Source organism: Carcharhinus amblyrhynchos, chromosome 16 (genome assembly GCF_965287045.1).
Source record: "Carcharhinus amblyrhynchos chromosome 16, sCarAmb.v2.hapA, whole genome shotgun sequence".
In the NCBI taxonomy this organism is placed as follows: domain Eukaryota; kingdom Metazoa; phylum Chordata; class Chondrichthyes; order Carcharhiniformes; family Carcharhinidae; genus Carcharhinus; species Carcharhinus amblyrhynchos.
In genome coordinates, this window is record NC_137339.1 from 45,117,970 (window position 1) to 45,137,477 (window position 19,508).

Here is a 19,508-nt window from a genome sequence, read left to right on the forward strand (position 1 = left end):
TTATTCATTTATGCTTTTTAATTCAATTCCCTAATTTGTCCAACTATTTCTTTCTCCACCTCCTAATCTGTAGCCCCCACCAATTAGTATGCTTGATCCTTTACTGTCTTTAATCTCTATCATAAAGATTCTTCGTCTTGCTGATAACGCCGGTAGAAAAAAGGTTGACTATGTTATCCCAAAGTATAACTAACTTCACCATCCCAGCTACCCACCTCCTCTATTTTTCTAAATGTATGTTATAACTTGCAATGTTTAATTCTAGGTTCTGACCTAGTCATGTCTCAAACGTGAGGTTCCTCCCACGTAGGACTGCCTCCAGCTCTCCTATCTTATAGGCAGCGTGCATTGCTGTACAGGCATTTTAATGAGGTGTCTTCTCAATTTATATTTGATCAACTTTTTTGATTCCCATTCTGTACATAGAACATAACAGCGCAGTACAGGCCCTTTGGCCCTCGATGTTGCACTGACCAGTGGAACCAATCAAAATGACCCTCTAAACTATTCCAATGTTATCCATATCCACTGACCATTTCAACGCCCCTAAAGTTGGTGAGTCCACAACTGCTGCAGGCAAGGCATTCCACGGCCTTACTACCCTCTGAGTAAAGAACCTACCTCTGACATCCGTCCTATAATTACCACCCCTCAATTTAAAGCTACGTCCCCTCGTGTTAGCCATCACCATCCGAGGAAAAAGGCTCTCACTGCCCACCCTATCTAACCCTCTGATCATCTTGTATGCCTCAATTAGGTCACCTCTTAACCTTCTTCTCACTAATGAAAATAACCTCAAGTCCCTCAGCCTTTCCTCACTAGACCTTCCCACCATGCCAGGCAACATCCTGGTAAATATCCTCTGCACCCTTTCCAATGACTCCACATCTTTCTTATAATGCGGCGACCAGAACTGTAAGCAATACTCCAAGTGCGGCCGCACCAGAGTTTTGTACAGTTGCAACATGACCTCACGGCTCCAAAATTCAATCCCTCTACCAATAAGAGCTAACACACCGTACGCCTTCTTAACAACCTTATCAACCTGGATGCCAACTTTCAGGGATCTATGCACATGTACACCAAGATCTCTGCTTGTCGACACTACCAAGAGTCCTTCCATTAGCCCTATATTCTGTACTCCTGTTACTCTTACCAAAGTGAATCACCTCTCACTTTTCCACATTAAACTCCATCTGCCACCTCTCAGCCCAGCTCTGCAGCTTATCTATGTCCCTCTGCAAACTGTAACATCCATCCTCACTGTCTACAACTCCTCCGACTTTGGTGTTGTCAAATTTACTAATCCATCCTTCTACACCCTCATCTAGGTCGTTTATAAAAATGACAAACAGCAGTGGCCCCAAAACAGATTCCTGAGGTACACCACTTGTAACTGAATTCCAGGTTGAATATTTCCCATCAACCACCACCCTCTGTCTTCTATCAGCTAGCCAATTCCTGATCCAAACTGCTGGATCACCCTCAATCCCATGCATCTGCATTTTCTGCAGTAGCCTACCATGGGGAACATTATCAAATGCTTTGCTAAAATCAACTTATTTCTTTGCCATTAATATCGTCTTCCCAATTTTTCCTATCCTGTTTACAATAGGCTGCTTATATTTCATGTAAATCACACCTTGCCCCCTCTGCCAAGAAGTTCTTATCAGCACGCTACGGTGCAGAGGGACCTGGGGGTCCTTGTGCATGAGTTGCAAAAACCCAGTCTGCAGGTGCAGCAGGTGATCAAGAAGGCGAATGGGATGCTGGCCTTTATAGCGAGGGGGAGAGAATATAAAAGCAGGGAGGTCTTGCTGTGACTGTACAGGGCACTGGTGAGGCTGCAGCTGGAGTACTGTGTGCAGCTTTGGTCGCCGCACTTGCGCAAGGATATTTTGGCCTTGGAGGGAGTGCAGAGGAGGTTCACTAGGCTGATACCGGAGATGAGGGGGTTGGACTATGAAGGGAGGCCGAATACACTGGGTCTGTACTCGTTGGAGTTTAGAAGAATGAGGGGGGATCTTATAGAGATGTATTAGGTAATGAAGGGGATGGATAGAGTAGAGGTAGAGAGATTCTTCCTGCTCAGAAAGGACAGCAGGACTAGAGGGCACAGCCTCAAGAGAAAGGTGGGGGGGGGAGTTAAGGAGGAACTTCTTCACTCAAAGGGTGGTGAATCTCTGGAATTCTCTGCCCGTTGAAGTGGTGGAGGTTACCTCGCTAAATATATTTAAGACACGAGTAGATAGGTTTTTGGTAGGCAAAGGGAATTAAGGGTTATGGGGAGAAAGCGGGAAAGTGGAACTGAGCCACTACAGATCAGCCATGATCTTATTGAATGGCGGGGCAGGCTCCAAGGGCTAGATGGCCTACTCCTGCTCCTATTTCTTATGTTCTTATGTTATGTTCTTATGTTTAAAGCTTTCTTCACCTCCTTATTTACTCTGGTCAATTCCACACAGATCCTACATGGTTCAAATGGGGTCCATCCCTTCATCACAGCTCCTTCATGTCCCACAACTGGTGCCAGTGTCTCATGAAATAGAATGCCTCTTTTCCACTCCCAACTTTTAGTCATGTTAACTCTCAATTCAAAGTCGATCGAGTTCTTTGAGGAAGCGACAAAAAAAATGACCAGTAGGTGTGGACTTTAACAAAGCCTTCAATAAGGTTCGTCATGGCAGGCTGATAAAGGAGGTGAAGTTATATGGGAACTGAGGTGAGCTGGTAAGATGGGTACAAAACTGGCTTGGGCATAGAAGGCAGACAGTTGTAGCGAAGAGTAGTTTTTTTAACTGGAGGCCTGACAAGCAGTGTTCCACAAGGATCAGTGCTGGGGTCTTGTTTATATAGGAAAACGCAGGCGGTCCAATTAGTAAATCTGCAGATAATACAAAAATTGGGGGAGTAGCAGATAGTGAGGAGGATTGTCAGAAGATAGTGCGGGACATAATCGGCTAGACACCTGGGCCAAAAGATGGCAGATGAAATTTAATCCAGAAGAACGTGAGATGATGCAATTTGGAAGATCTACTGCAGGAGGAAAGTATACAATAAATACTAGAGCCCTTAGAAATATTAGTATATAGAGAGATCTCGGTGTGCAGATCCACAGCTCCCTGGAGATAGCAACTCAGGTGGACAAGGTGGTCAAGAAGGCATATGGCATGCTGACCTTCATCAGTCAGAGCGTTTGAGTATAGGAATTGGGAAATCATGTTGTAGCTGTGTAAAACTTTGGTCAGGCCATATTTGGAGTATTGTGCACAATTCTGGTCACCATGCTACCGGAAGGATGTTGGTGCATTGGAAAGGGTACAGAAGAGATTTACAGGGATGCCTCGTTTTCAGGACATGGTCTACAAAGAAACGTTGAACAAACTTGTATTGTTTTCATGGAGCGTCAGAGCACAAGGGGTAACCTGCTAGAGGTTTATAAGATTATAACAGGCTTGGACAGAATGGATAGTCAGTGTCTTTTTCACAGGATCAAATACTCAGGGGCATAGAATCCCTACAGTGCAGAAGGGGGCCAGTCGGCCTATTGAGCCTACATGGATGATAATCCCACCCAGGCCTGAGCGTAACTCCAGGTATTTAACCTACTAATCCCCCTGACACATTAAGGGACAATTTATCATGGTCAATCAACTTAACCCGCGCATCTCTGGAGTTGAAAGTGACAGAGGGAAAGTTTAAGAGAGATGTGAGGGGCAAGTTTTTCTCTCAGTGGTGAATGGCTGGAACACAATGCCAGTGGAAGTGCTGGAAGCAGATTCTATAACAATGTTCAAGGGGCATCTGGATAGATTCATGAACACAGTAAAAAGTCTGACAACACCAGGTTTTAGTCCAACCAATTTATTTGATAATAGACTCACAAGCTTTCGGGGTTAGTCCCTTCGTCAGGTGAATGGAGAGTTCTGGCCTCAGACAGAGCATATAAAGCACAGACAGTTTAGAGATTACTGATTAGAATGCGAATCCTTACACCTAACCTGCTGTTCAAGACCTGAAGTGGCTGACAATGTGAGTGGAAGGAGCACTGATCACAGGTTAAAGAGATGTGTATTGTCTCCAGACAGTACAGTAAGTGAGGTTTTGCAAACCCAGGCAAGTCATGGGGGTTACAGATAGTGCGACATGAACCCAAGATCCCTGTTGAGACCGTCCTCATGTGTGTGGAACTTGGCTATGCTCTGTCTGAGGCCAGAACTCTCCATTCACCTGACAAAGGGACTAACCCCGAAAGCTTGTGAGTCTATTATCAAATAAATCGGTTGGACTAAAACCTGGTGTTGTCAGACTTTTTACTGTGTTTACGCCTGTCCAACGCCAGCATACCCACATCATAGATTCATGAATAGGCAGGGAAGAGAGAGATATGGACAACAGAAGCAAGAAAATATTAGATTGGAGGCATGTGTCGGCACAGCCTTGGTGTGCTATGCTGTTCTTAATTCTGATCTATGTGCTTCTATGCCAATTTGCATTGGCTCAGGCAATAATCCAGGGATTAATGACCTGAAGATCTTGCTTTTCAGTTTGGAACCCAACTCTTGATACTATTGCATCAAGAAATGCTCCCTATTTCTACTAATCATCAGTGCCAATATGGACAAAGACAAATAGATCCAACCTCTTTTCGGTTACTGTCCAGTCACTGAGAAATACCACTTTCCCGAGCTCTAGATAAGCATTGCACCCTTTGGGATTCTCATTTTTGGCTGAAGAGGTTGCTATTTATTCCCCTAATTATACAGTCTCTTTTACGGTCACATTTCAATTCTGCTCTCCTACCACACCTGCCTTTTGCATCATGGTGCATTAGCCTGAATCATGGCCATCTTCCCCGTGCACTCTTTGTTTTCACTGGTAGCAAATATGCAGTAACTGTTGGACGGGATGAGTGGTTCTGGGACCTCCTTCCCAACCTCTCCTAAATCCTAGCTACCCAGTTTCTCACATTTAAACCCAATTATTTACTGCCTTTGCATTCATATACCAACATGGTTGCTATCTAACACAGAAAGAAAATTATATTGCTCCACAGTGACACTCAGTGGCTAGATTCTGGAACAAAATCATCTCTTTTGTTATTAACTTTTAGTACAATTTTTAAATTTTGGCAGCTAATATCATATAAAAGTTAATACTGATAATGTTCATTACATCATCAGTGACCGGCATTAACCATTATGGCAGGTAAAAGTTGAAATGTTTAGAATGCATTTTTATACGAAATGGGATAATGATTCTTCAGTGCATCGGAAATGGAATTTAGCACAGCTAATGCACCTAACCCGCACGTCTTTGGACTGCAGGAGGAAACCGGAGCACCCGGAGGAAACCTGCAGACAGGGGGAGAATGTGCAAACTCCTCACAGATAGCGACCCAAGTCGGGAATCAAACCCGGATCCCTGGCACAGAGGCAGCAGTACTAACCACGGTGCCAAAATGCCGCTCTGTTACATGCCATATGAATGTTATTTGTCACTCAGCAATTATGAGTAAATATCTCAATTTAAATCATTTGAGACTTTCCTATCTTTGTGAACACTTGGAACCACAAAACAGAGAACTTCCAATTGTAACAGAAAGCAGCTGAAAGTTAGTATTCACAGTTTTTGTTAGATTGGTGGTATACGTAATTTAACTGAAACCTCAATCTTGGGCTCATGTCACACTATCTGTAACCCCCACGACTTGTCTGGGCTTGCAAAATATCACCAACTGTCCTGGCTGGAGACAATACACAGCTCTCTAACCTGTGCTTAACCCACTCTCCACTTACATTGTCTGTACCTTTATGACTTGATTACCTGTAAAGACTCACATTCCAACCATTATTTTGTAAATTGAGTTTGTGCCTTTATATGCTCCCTTTGTGAGCAGAATTCCCACTTACCTGACGAAGGTAAGGCTGTGCTCCGAAAGCTAGAGCATTTGCTACCAAATAAACCTGTTGGACTTTAACCTGGTGTTGTGAGACTCCTTACTAGGTTCTAGGCAGCCAGTAGGTTTCTAATGTACACATTTTCCTTTAGCATGTTTTTTGTTTAGCACACTTCATTTAAGGAAGAAAGTAGGACTGCTATACGAAGGATTGCTGTTTGTCTACTGAGGAGGGCAGTGTGACTTTTTGCTGTGGTGCATCAGAACTGTCAATTGATGAGTCGAGCATCATATGCTGTTCTTATGAGGGCATCTTTCAACGCCTGGAGGCGTCTGTTGCGATCCTCCTCATCTGAGCAGATTCTGTGTATACGAAGGGCTTGTCCATAGCGGGTGGCTTCTTTAACCTGTTTAGGGTGGAAGCTGGAGAAGTGGAGCTTTGTGAGGCTGTCCGTGGGTTTGCAGTACAGTTAAGTGCTGAGGTGACAGTCCTTGATGGAGATGTGTCTCCAAGAGTGCAACCGATTCTGGAAGAGTAGTCCATGGTGCGTCTGATGATGGGATGGAACTTGTTGATGTCATCATATAGTTGTTTCAGTGATTGTTTACCATGAGTCCAAAGGAAAAAAATGTCATCGATGTACCTAGTGTGTAGCATTGGTGAAGGTCCTGTGGGGTGAAGCGGTACTGTTTGAACCTGTGCATGAAGATGTTGGCATATTGATGTGTGAATTTGGTCCCCATGGTTGTTCTGTGTGTCTGGATGAAGAACTGGTTGTTGAAGATGAAGACATTGTGGTCCAAGATGAAGCAGATGAGTTATAAAATTGCATCTGGAGACTGGCAGTTATTGGTGTCGAGTACTGAGACAGTTGCAGCAATGCCATCGTCGTGGGGGATGCTGGTGTAGAGTGCCGAGACATCCATTGTGACGAGGAGGTTCGACTGCTCCATGTGTGCTGAGTTTCTGTAGGAAGGCCGCAGTGTCACGACAAAAGGTAGGGGTTCTTTGAACAATGGGGCCCAGGTTGTCCTCAATGTAGCCGGTGAGGTTGTCACACAGGGTCCCATTGCTCGATATGATGGAACAGCCGGGTGTGCTTGCCTTGTGTATCTTTGGGAGATAGTAGAGATCACCAACGCGGGGAGTATGTGGGATGAGACACAGAGGGTACTCAAAGTCTGGATCAAAAGGTCTTGATCAGTCTGTTGAGTTGACAGTTTGGTCGGATCTGCGGGTAACTGTCTGCAATGTTCCTCTTCATTCAGTTGTCGGTACACTTCTTTGAAATAATCCATTCTGTTCAGTGTTTGCTGGTTTGATGACAATGTTGCGGTTGGTCTTGAGAGCGCGGATGGCATTGTGTTGTGCTTGGGTGATGTTCGGGACTGTCTTGTGAGTGCAGCTGATGAATGTGGCGTTGATGTATCTCTAGACGGCTTGGGCATACATGTCAAGTCGAAGGCAGCGGCCTTCCGGAGGAGTCCAATTCGACTCTTTCCTTTTGGTTGTTGCACCGCAGATCTCTCCGTCGGCTGTTCCGGTTCATTGGATCTCTCACTGCGCTCGTTGTTGGCCTCTTGGGGTTTGTGGAAGAACTCCTGCAGCCTCATTCGCCTGATGAATTCCTCTATGTCTGCTGCGAGACTGATGGGATCTATTTTGGTGGTGGGGCAGAAATTGAGCCCTCGGCTGAGAACTTTGATTTCATCTGGTTGAAGTGTGCAGTCCGACAAGTTGACAATGGACTTCCCTGCAGTGGTACTGTTTTCTACTGTGGTACCGGGTGAGGCTTGGTTGCTGCTGGTGGTGATGCCAAGTTTCTCAAGTTTCCTGTTCTTGGTGTGCATATAGATGGCATAGTTCCTTTGTCTCGTCTGCTTGGCAGAGTTTCGCAGCTGATCTGCGTCCTGAGCTCAAGTTGAGAATATGGACTCTATCTAGGTTTCCAGGATGCGGCATGTGCTGTAGAGCTTGTGTATGAGGTGGTTGAGGAGTGTGAGAGAGGTGCAATGGCAAAGTCTCTCGGTGTATTCTGTGTTATAGGTTGACCGGAGTGGGTTTGTGATTTGTAGTCCTTTCAGTAGCTTGTCTGCCTTCTTGCAACTTTGTCTTGAACCTAACCGATCCAAAAATCCTCTTGCAAACTCTTACCAACTTGTTAAACTCTTACCACTCAACTCGAGCTCTGGGCCTTTTGCCTTCAGCACATCACTTACCATCCTGACCCTCTTACTCATCGCTATACTCCCTGTAAGCTCACTGCTTCCTGCTAGCTTCCCTGCCTCCCCTACTACTCTCAGCCCCTCTCGCTCTCTCTCCGTGATTTCACTCTACGAGCTCAGAAAATGGGAGGGCTGGGAAGGGAGTGGGGAGAGCAGCAAGCAGGGGGAAAGTGGCATGCTGAAGGGTCAAGTAGGACAGCAACGATTTGTTTCTAAAAGACGGAGGCAAGTACGATTTGGGAAACAACCCTATTTTAGAACCAAAAACACATTATTAGAATAGAGAATACCTGTACAAATAATGGAATTTCTTCACAAAATTTTCATCTAACTGTAGGTACGATATTGGAATGATATTTACAGCATTAATAGCTGTAGTATAATCTTAGAACGTAATCCACTGCAACAGCAAAGTTGATGTTTATCTTTATGTCATACATCCCCAAACTGATCTTGTACATTTACAATAAATTACCAATTTTATTTCCTGCCCCGCTGAATTTTTGTCAATAAAGTTATACTTTTTCTGCTATTGCAGTTCATATTTTGCAGCTGTGAACTACTTCCACTCCAAGTCTCATCAAATTGTGCTACAGTACTAATACCGAGTCACAAAAAGTCAGCACTGGAAAGGGGATTAAAGTTAACAGCATTACCTTTCTGCTCACCATGTTTCAGCATTTTAACATAGTGAAGAATCATACAAGCTGACTTAAATCTATCAGTTATTTTACTATTTCATCAATTATAATAAAAATGCAAAACAGTGTGGTTGATTTAAAAGTAACCTGAAAGGATAATGCCAGATATAAAAAATGGATCTTTGGCAGTATCCTAGTCAGATTTAGCATGTGTCTGTCTGATGGATGATTACATAGCATTATTACTGACAGAGTTAAAGTATTAAGGATAGTTTTTGATGTACACAGTAATAGGATCTAATTTGCTGATCATTTTCTGCAATCACAGTTGCTTTAATGTCACCACTTTAGTGTAATTACATGTTGGAATAATACACTATGGACATCCATAAAGCAGCTTTATGCATTCCCAGAATAAAATTCACTTAGTATCAAGGGATTACACTACTACTTACTCACGGCATCCCATTCAATGAAGAGTGACCCAAGGCTAATAAAAACAGGTCTTGGCAGACTGTTAAACTGCGCTTCTGCTTTCATGATAAATGATCTTTCAACAACTGCAACAATTCACAATTGGCATTATATTTACTGTTGGAAATGTACTTCAGAATTGATGACCTTTACTAAATCAACGCATACACAATATCTTGCCATAGTTCAAGCACCCAAACAATGTGTGAATTATGTTAAAATTCAGTGTGACACTATAATATCGCTTTAAGCATACTTACTTCAATAGTACATAGTGTGTCTATCATTTTTGTTCACTCTTGTAAACAAGCTAAGATGTCTATCACATTTCCACAAAAGATGCCTTCAAAGTTCCTCAACCATTCCCTCCTAAGTGCTCTCAGATGTCTGCAATATTGCATCCATTACTTATACAAGCGACATGTTTATAAAGGAGCTCTACAGATTGGACAATACTGCACACTGAAAACCTCTGTGAGCTTACATTATGAATAAATGAGGTCACAATTATAAATCAATAAGTGTGAAGATCAAGAGGCATGGATCACATTAACTCAAAGCAAAATGTACATATTCATACACAGGTCATAACTTTTGAGATAATACATGGAGAAAACAAGTTGGAGCTCAAAGTTTCATGTGTAGCAAATTCCTACACCTAGCTATGTTGAAGGAGATACCAGATAATTTCTGAAAATATAACAGGGAAAACAGAAAAGCAAACCACAGAAGGAAAATTACCGTGAGCCTGTTTCCTCCCCTTTTCTATGACTGGCACAAGCCACTTATCACTTGTTCAGGTGGAATGAGGGGCAGAGAAAACTGATAACACACTGAATAGTTAACTGATAGTTTCAGGGGATTTTTAAAAAACTATTAGATGAGGGAGTAAACTAATATCTTTCCCAATGACGTTGAGGATGGAACATTATTCAAGAGGTCCAAGATTGTTGACGTCACCAGATGTAGTGAAGTGGTCCATGATGACAGTCTGAAACGTTAGACTAATTAATGTGCAATGAGAAGTATGTAGGTTCAGCAAAATTTGTCTGATGCCCTGAGGTTTGGTAGAAACATGGATTTGAATTACATATTAAATATCAACGCAACACATTGGAAAAGAGAAAGGGAACTTTTGTGGTTAACAAGTGGTGAAAATAACAAATTGAACAATGGAATATACAGCTATGTATGTCACTTATTAGGACAAAGGAGATGAGGTTATAGATTCATAGAATTATATAACAAAGAAGGGACATGTGCTGATTAATTCCACTCTTGTTCTATCCCCAGTAGATTATGGATTGAAGATGAAGGTGTTTACATAATTTGATGCAAGTAGGTTATTTCCATTAGGGCTAATAAGTGGATCTGTGCAACACTGATATTTTTCAATGTTTTGCCAATCTATTGAGATTCTTATTTGAGGAAAACAGGTACGAAATTCTGGACTGCATCAAACCTTCATCTCAATTAAGTTGCATATGGTTGTACGGGTGCAACTAAATTGTCTATTATTCAATACAGCTCATTGAATGATTCATTGAACAAGATAACTGCATTTTAGTTTTGAGCGAGGGAAGAATAACTTAATAATACATCCCGACCAAAGTAAAAAATACCTTGGGAGCAATTTTAGATCCACCTATAAATGTTGCAATACTGGCATAGCAGACGGCCTGAAGCTGACACAAAGTTAGGAACAACTTTCAGGTTTGCCCATATGTTGATCGCAAGCCCAGGCACCAAAAGGTGCCCCAATACAATTTGTATGTGAGAAGTCAGTTGAGGAAAAAAATGATACTAAAGAAAACCAAGCTGTTGCCAGCAGGAGGAGCACTCCTGCTCTTCTCAACCCCTCCCAAAGCTATTTTTGGGCAGTATCCTGAATAGCCACCAACATTCCCCTTAGCAGTTGATTCAGCAATTGGCAAACCTGCTTATAAGTGAAAATTGCAAACAAGGTCCTACAACAAGCATCAGCATCTGGTTTGCATACTTAGCAGTCTCACTACAAACAAATTGCCTGAGAATTGCACCAGAGATGCTTTGGATGTCACTGGGACAGCTGAGGAGACTCTTCACTATCAAACTTTAGTCTGCTAGCTGCCTGCCTTTCCAGCTAAGAAACAGGCAGCAAACAGCTAAAAACTGTCTTCCTTTTATCTCAAAGTGAGGGAGGTTTGAGGAGTAGGGGGAGAAATGAAGAACAAGTATAATTACAACTTGAGTTTTTTTTAAAGCCACAAAGACAGACTTACAAAAATAACTCCATTCTGCTTCTACACATCAATCGAGTTACCAATCAACTTGGTCTTTTCCGATCACCTTGTAAAGCCGTTACTCTTTCAGTACAAAACTTAAAAATTTAGTTTGAGCTAGAAATCCTGAAAACAGGACAATTATTTCATGTAATTTCTGGTGTATTCTGCTGCTCAATTAGAGGTGCAATCAAATTGGCCAGTGCCTTTAGGAGAGCCTAAGCTGAGTAAAATTAGAGGCTAATTGTAAAGATATTAACGATTACGGAGTCAAGGCATATGGATAAATTTAAGGTATCAATCAGCAACGATCCAACTGAATGGCAGAATAAACTCAAGCTGCTGAATAGCTTCTCCTGTCCCTGTGTTTGTACATTTTTGAGTTAAGTTAGAAGCTAAAAACTATTTCAGAGGGAAAGGTGGACCGGGGAAAGAACTAGAGAAGAAAATCAACAGGACACTGGGAGAATCAGAAAAGACAGACATGAAAGAGAAAAAAATAATAAATTCAATAAGGAATTCAGGAGAAACCTCCTTACCTAGAGAGTGGTTAGAATGTGGAGGTCATTACTACATGGAGTTGCTAAGATTAATAACACAGTACATTTGAAGGAAGGCTAGATAAACGCATGAGGAGAAAGGAAGAAAGGGATAAGCTGAGAAGGCTTGTATGAAGCTGACCTGTTGGATTGAATGGTCTGTTTCTTTCTGTAATTTCTATGCAACTGTTGCCAAGCAAAAATGTCTCAAAAGGAATATACAACAAGGCCCATAATTGAACAAGATTCCCTTGTTTCAAGTGGTTAATAGATGGGGTGCAGCAAAAGTACCAACATTATGTAATATTTGGAACAAATATAGCTTGAAAATTCAGGATTTACATTACTGAAAACAGTTCTCAATGAAGTAATTGCTCTACAAACAATGTCAAATCCTTGCTGTAATGAATTAAATGCTGAATATTACTTCTGCCTCTTAAGAACATAAGAAATAGGAGCAGGAGTAGGCCATCCAGCCCTTCGAGCCTGCCCCGCCATTCAATAAGATCATGGCTGATCTGTCGTGGCTCAGTTCCACTTTCCCGCCCTCTCCCCATAACCCTTAATCCCCTCTCCTATCAAAAACCCATCAACCCGCGTCTTAAAAATATTTAGCGAGGCAGCCTCCACCACTTCAACGGGCAGAGAATTCCAGAGATTCACCACCCTTTGAGTGAAGAAGTTCCTCCTCAACTCCGTTCTAAACCTCCCCCCTTTTATCTTGAGGCTGTGCCCCCTAGTCCTACTGTCTTTTTTGAGCGGGAACAGTCTTTCCACCTCTATCCTATCCATCCCATTCATCATCTTATACGTCTCAATGAGATCTCCCCTCATTCTTCTAAACTCTAACGAGTACAAGCCCAGTTTATTCAGCCTCTCCTCATAGCTCAACCCCCTTAACTCCGGTATCAGCCTAGTAAACCTCCTCTGCACTCCCTCCAAGGCCAAAATATCTTTGCGCAGGTGCGGCGCCCAAAACTGCACACAGTACTCCAGCTGCGGCCTCACCAATGCCCTATACAGCTGCAGCAAGACCTCCCTACTTTTATATTCAATCCCCCTCACTATGAAGGCCAGCATCCCATTCGCCTTCCTGACCACCTGCTGCACCTGCAAGCTGGATATTTGCGACTCATGCACAAGGATCCCGAGGTCCCTCTGCACCGTCGCCTGCTGCAGTTTTTCGCCCCGTAAGTAATAGTCCTTCCTACCATTCTTCCTACCAAAGTGGACCACCTCACACTTGCCAACATCAAATTCCATTTGCCAGTTCCTGGCCCATTCGCCCAGCCTATCTAGATCCTTCTGCAGACTCTCCACACCCTCCGCACAATTTGCCGTTCCCCCAATCTTGGTGTCATCAGCAAATTTCGACACTCTACACTCGGTTCCCTCCTCCAGATCATCTATATAAATGGTAAAAAGCTGAGGCCCCAGCACCGACCCCTGGGGCACTCCACTAGTCACCATCCGCCAATCCGAATAGCACCCGTTGACCCCCACTCTCTGCCTCCTATTTGACAACCAATCCTCTATCCACGCTAACACCCTACCCCCAACTCCATGTCCCTCGACCTTCTGCAATAACCTCTTGTGAGGCACTTTGTCAAACGCCTTCTGAAAATCTAGAAAGACCACATCCACCGGCTCTCCTCTATCCACCGCCCTAGACACATCCTCATAGAACTCTAGTAAATTTGTCAGACACGACTTCCCTTTAATGAAACCGTGCTGCGTCTGCTCTATCAAGCAATTCCCTTCAAGATGCCTCGCAATTTCCTCCTTAATGACAGATTCTAACATTTTACCTACCACAGACGTTAAACTAACCGGCCTATAATTCCCTGCCTTTTGCCTGGCACCCTTCTTAAACAACGGCGTAACACTAGCCGTTTTCCAATCATCCGGCACTTCCCTGGAATCCAGCGACGTTTGGAAAATAACCACCAAGGCATCCACTATCACCTCCGCCATTTCTTTCAGAACCCTCGGATGCATTCCATCTGGTCCTGGGGACTTGTCCACAATCAGCCCCTCCAGTCTGTCGAGCACCCCCTCTCTAGTAACAGTAATGTCATTAAGACCCTCCAGTCCTACCACCTTTCCATCGCTAACACCCGGCAAATTATTCACGTCCTCCTTCGTGAAGACAGAAACAAAAAAGTTATTCAATACCTTAGCCATATCCCCATCCCCTACCACTAGGTCCCCTTTCTCATCCTCTAAAGGACCAACATTCACCCTAGCCAGCCTCTTCCTTTTTATATATTTATAAAAACTCTTGCTATCCTTTTTTATATTAAGCGCTAGCCCAGCTTCATAGTTTCTCCTGCCCTTCTTTATCAACTTCTTTGTCAATCTTTGTTGACATTTAAACCTCTCCCAATCCTCTTCTCGCCCACTACTCTTAGCTACTCTAAATTCCTCCGCTTTTAGTTTAACACTTTCCTTCACCTCCTTCGTTATCCACGGCTTATTACCTCTCCTCCTACTATCCTTTTTGACCATCGGAATAAATTTCCGCTGAGCACCAAGAAAGATCTCCTTAAAGATCCTCCACTGCTCCTCAACAGACCCTCCCTCCAACACGCTCCCCCAGTCCACATTCGCCAATTCTTCTCTCATCCTACCGTACTCCCCTCTATTCAAACAAAGGACGCGTGTCCGGGAACCCACTTTCTCCTCCTCCATCTGCACCAGAAACTCCACCATACAATGATCACTCTCCCCAAGAGGATCCTTCACCACAAGGTCCCTAATTCTACCCGCCTCATTACATAGCACCAGATCCAAGATAGCTCACTCCCTCGTCGGCTCCAACACACACTGTTCGAGGAAACTATCCCGGCAGCATTCCAGGAACTCTTCCTCGAGCCCCCCACGTCCAACATGGGTCGAACAATCAATATGCAGATTGAAATCCCCCATAACTACGGCCGTCCCATTCCTGCACGCCGCACTTATTTGCGCGCTAACAGCCCGCCCCACCTCCAGATCATTATTCGGAGGCTTATAGACGACACCCACCAGCGTCTTCCTCCCTTTGCTGTTCCTAATCTCCACCCACAACGATTCCACCCTCTGCTCCTTGGTTCCAATATCATCCCTTGCTATCACCGTGATGCTATCCTTAATCAGCAGAGCTACGCGCCCCCCCCCCCCCCTTTTCCCTCCTGCCTATCCTTCCTAAACACTTGATAGCCCTGTACATTCAGCTCCCAGTCCCTGTCACCCTGCAGCCACGTCTCTGTAATGGCCACCAGATCGTATCCATTTGTGTCGATCTGCGCCACCAGCTCATCCACTTTATTCTGAACGCTTCATGCATTCGGATAAAGTGCTTTCATCCCAGCCTTCACCTGGACCCTATTTGCCGCAACGCCACCAACTATACTCACGCCCCCTACTCCCTCTATTATTGGGACATCCTCGGCCTCTTCCCTTACATGTACACTCTCCTTAACTTTAGACCTCGTACCATCACCTACCCTCGCACCCTCCCCCCCCCCCAATTAGTTTAAAGCCCTGTCTACAGTCCTCTTTACTCGATTCGCCAGCACTCTGGTCCCAGAGTATTGGTAGAAAATAAATACTGAATTATGACTTAGCTGAGAAAGCCAAAATTCTGCATAATAGACTCTAACTTTGGAAACACAATGATCATTGTAAACTTGTTTGCTAAGACAGCGTTGTTCAACTTAAATAAAAGAATATCAATAACTGGAATGATCCTGCCAATCTGCAGGTTAACAAAACAGAAGTGAGCACAATGACTTGATTACATTAGCAACTACACTTGGCGTTACAGATTGGACCAGAATTTGCTGTCAAAATAATGGTGAGGCTAATCGCATTCACTGTTATTTATGAGTAAATATAACAAGAACTCCAGACGAAGGAACAGGTGAATGGTAAATTGCATCCAAAAGATGGTGTCTGAGGTGCACCGATCTGTCATTAAGTTGGCAAAACAGCATCACGTTATTTGCCTCACTACTGACAAGTAGTGAATGTCGCGATGTTGCTATATTTTTGTGATAGGAAATAAACCTGTCACAGGTACAAATAATTACATGTATTAAGCCCCTTTTAGCAGCATTACAAGTGTTAATGACTCTGCCATTCAACCTCTCTGGTACTAAAAATGAGCCATTTTGTGTGTTAAGCCTCCTTCCTTCAAGTTGATTTTTTTTTAAGGATGGTGCTAATGTTTAAGGATGTCAAATTTTAAGAAGTATGTCAATTTTCCTTTGTTATTTTTCCTGTCTCAATAAAATCTTCATTTCATTTTATTCCTTTACTTCATCAATTTGATATTAAATTCACCTCCTATAATTCAACTTCCTTCCGAGTCCCTCTGCTGTTTATTGCTCAATTTTTAAATCTCACTTATCAAGGAGATAATCTTTTTATTTGTCAGTGTTTACCCAGAACCGTGTTTCTCTTATGGTGATGCTACTAATTTCTATGGACAAATTCCAATAGATGTTGTTCAATGCCCTGCTGCAGCAAAATCTGCCCTACTATTTTCTCTTTATTTTATCAAAAATAGAGAGAGAACTGGGCAGCAATGTGGTGGAAATGCTGATTGATTCAGCTCTACAATAGCAGCATGGAAAGCACAGAGGTGCATTTATTCACGAAGAAACCTGGGAGTAATTCTTCCATTTACATTTCATAATTTAAGCAACAACTCGATTAGTTCTTTTCATCTGTTAAAAATCTCAGCGGTGACAAGTGAGCAATTCCTCATTTATTTGTGGCCAGACAGCAACATTTATTGCTTGAGTGCTGTGCTGTGATCTGAAGTTTCGAATTCATCATCCAAATGTTCTAGAAACATAGCAACAAAAGCAAATGGATTCTTCTGTATTTCAGAACTTCCACTGTTTTACAAGCAGACAGTGGAAAACTGCTTATGCAAGCTTTACATAAAACTTCTTTGCTTAACGGAAATGTATTTTTTATAAACAATATATTCAGTTCCACGAAATGGGCAACCCTTACTTCTTTCAATTTAATTTGGAACAGCTTTACTGCACAACTCCATCAAAATAACATTTTACAAATTTGAGGATTTGGATCGGAAAACAAGGAGGCTGTGACAAACTCTGAAAATGTACAATTAAACAGAATTGATAAAAATTCTCATTATAAATCCGTCAAAACTCACAGCAACAGATGGTGACCCCATACTTCCACTCCCATCTTCAAATCCATTTTGCTCAGAGTCATCCTTTAAGAAATATAAAACATCAATGTGTTAGTCCTCACTGGCAATACATTAAGAATCACAGAAACCCTACAGTGCAGAAAGAGGCCACTTGGCCCATCGAGTCTGCACCGACCACGATCCCACCCAGGTCCTACCCCCATATCACCACATATTTACCTGCTAATTCCTCTAGAGTCTCAGGACTCTAAGGGGCAACTTTTTTTAGCGTGACCAATCAACCTAACCCGCACATCTTTGGACTGTGGGAGGAAACTGGAGCACCTGGAGGAAACCCATGCAGACACAAGGAGAATGTGCAAACTCCACACAGACAGTGACCCAAGCCAGGAATCGAACCCAGGTCCCTGGAGCTGTGATGCAGCAATGCTGACCACTGCGCGACCGTGCCGCCCATAAGTGTATATTATTCATTTTACAACATAACTTTTCTTTTTTTTAAAAGGAATGGAGACATTGATGTTTAAGGCAGGAAAAATAGAGATGTTGATGCTTAGAAGGGTTTAGGCAGGATGGAAAAGGGGAGGGTCAGTTGGCTAGATGAAAGTGCAATGCAGACTGATGCCAAAGGCATTGGTTCAATTCTTGGAACGGCTCATTTTCATGGAGACTTGCCTCCTTGCCTCACGCTTCTTGAGCGGTGCTCCTCATTTTTAAATAACCAATTTTATCTCACTGATGAGCAGAGTTACCTGTGGTCCTTTGTGAACTATGATTAATTACTAATCAGAGGGACTTGGATGTACTTGTCCAAGGAAGAAAGTTAGTATGCTTTTCAACAATTAGGAAGACAAATGTCATACTGGTCGTTATTGTGAAAGAATGGAGTACAAGAACAAGGGAGTCTTTCTGCTTTGGGAGTGACCACACGAGTATTCTGCACAGTTTTGCGCTCCATATTTAAGCACATACTTGCCTTGGAGGTAGTATAGCAAAAGTAGACTAGACTGGTTCCTGGATTGAGAAGCTAATCTTATGATAGTCTGTGAAAATGGACCCAGACTCTGGAGTATAGGTGGTGAATCCAGACCACGGTAGCAGTCTCACAATAAAGTACCCATTATTTATGATTGAGATGAGGAGAAATTTCTTCTCAATGCTTATGAATCTTTGGAATTCTCTACTCCAGAGGGTTGCGAATGCTGCATTGTTGAATATATTTACAGCATGTTTTTGGTCTCTCAGGGAACCACTGGATTTGGGGAGTGGGCAAGGAAGCAGGGTTGAAGTAAAAGGTCAGTCATGATCGTAAAGAAGGGCAGGTTTGACAGCCCATATGGCCTACTCATGCTCCTAATGCTACTAGCACACAGTTATCCAGCTCAAAACCAGAAGTTTTGCCAGGTATGTTGGACTCCTTCAGTAGAAAGTTGCTAATGTGATATGTTTCTATGACAATCTGTTGATACCATTCACTCCAACTGACCAGTGTTAACTCTGCTGGCAAATCTACTATTAACATGCTGGCATAGTGCAGGAGATTTTGTCAGCTTCAAGAACAGACATAAGTTTGGTTCTTCTTGCACAAGCTCAACCATTTAATTATAACCCAGGGCTGATATAAACTGAGTGCAAAGGAAGACTGTACTCTGAACTGAAATGTCGGCTTAAATGGAGTTGTGGTTCAATGCTAGCAAAACAAAACTTTAATTAACCTAAAGCGATAAATGAGCATAAAAAATGGATGTAAGCTACTTCTCAACTTTTTGTACGATACTTTTCTTTTGCCTTTTTAACTGGCTTGGCACCATAGCAAAAAATTCCACTTTGATTTATTCTCAAAGTTCATATCAAGTGTAGTATTTATCACTGTTCAAAGTGAATCGATGTACAATTGTTCATATAAAAACAATGAAGCAACAATATTAAACTTAGTTTAATAAAAATATCAAAAATAATGGCAACCCATATGGTCATTCAAATCTAAAACAAACCAAAAATGTTACTTTTATGATACTGCATTTTGTTTATAGATTTAAATCATATTGGAAGGAACCATGAAGTTCCACTCCTACTTTGAAATAAAGCATTTAGTTAAAGGCTTAAAACATTGATGACAATTATGCAGGATCAACAGGATAACATTCAGGATAATAATTTATGGAAATTAAATCACAAAATGGTAACAGCTACAAAATGGTTCCCATTTGTAAACAACAAATATCAATGCCTGTTCTAGTTTTTGTAAAGAAGGTTAATGCTAACTTTATTTTTCATTTGTTAATGAAAATAACT

General features: G+C 42.5%; 1 protein-coding gene across 2 annotated transcripts in view; it reads right to left on the bottom strand.

Moving 5' to 3' along the window:
- The window catches only part of LOC145353684 (ankyrin repeat domain-containing protein SOWAHC-like), an 87,282-nt gene that overhangs the window by 22,437 nt on the left and 45,337 nt on the right, over positions 1-19,508 (bottom strand). For both annotated transcript variants that reach the window (XM_080204457.1, XM_080204456.1), the window contains one exon: positions 17,214-17,276. In XM_080204457.1, coding sequence (XP_080060583.1) covers positions 17,214-17,276 — 63 coding nt within the window. The remainder of the gene's footprint in view (positions 1-17,213; positions 17,277-19,508) is intronic.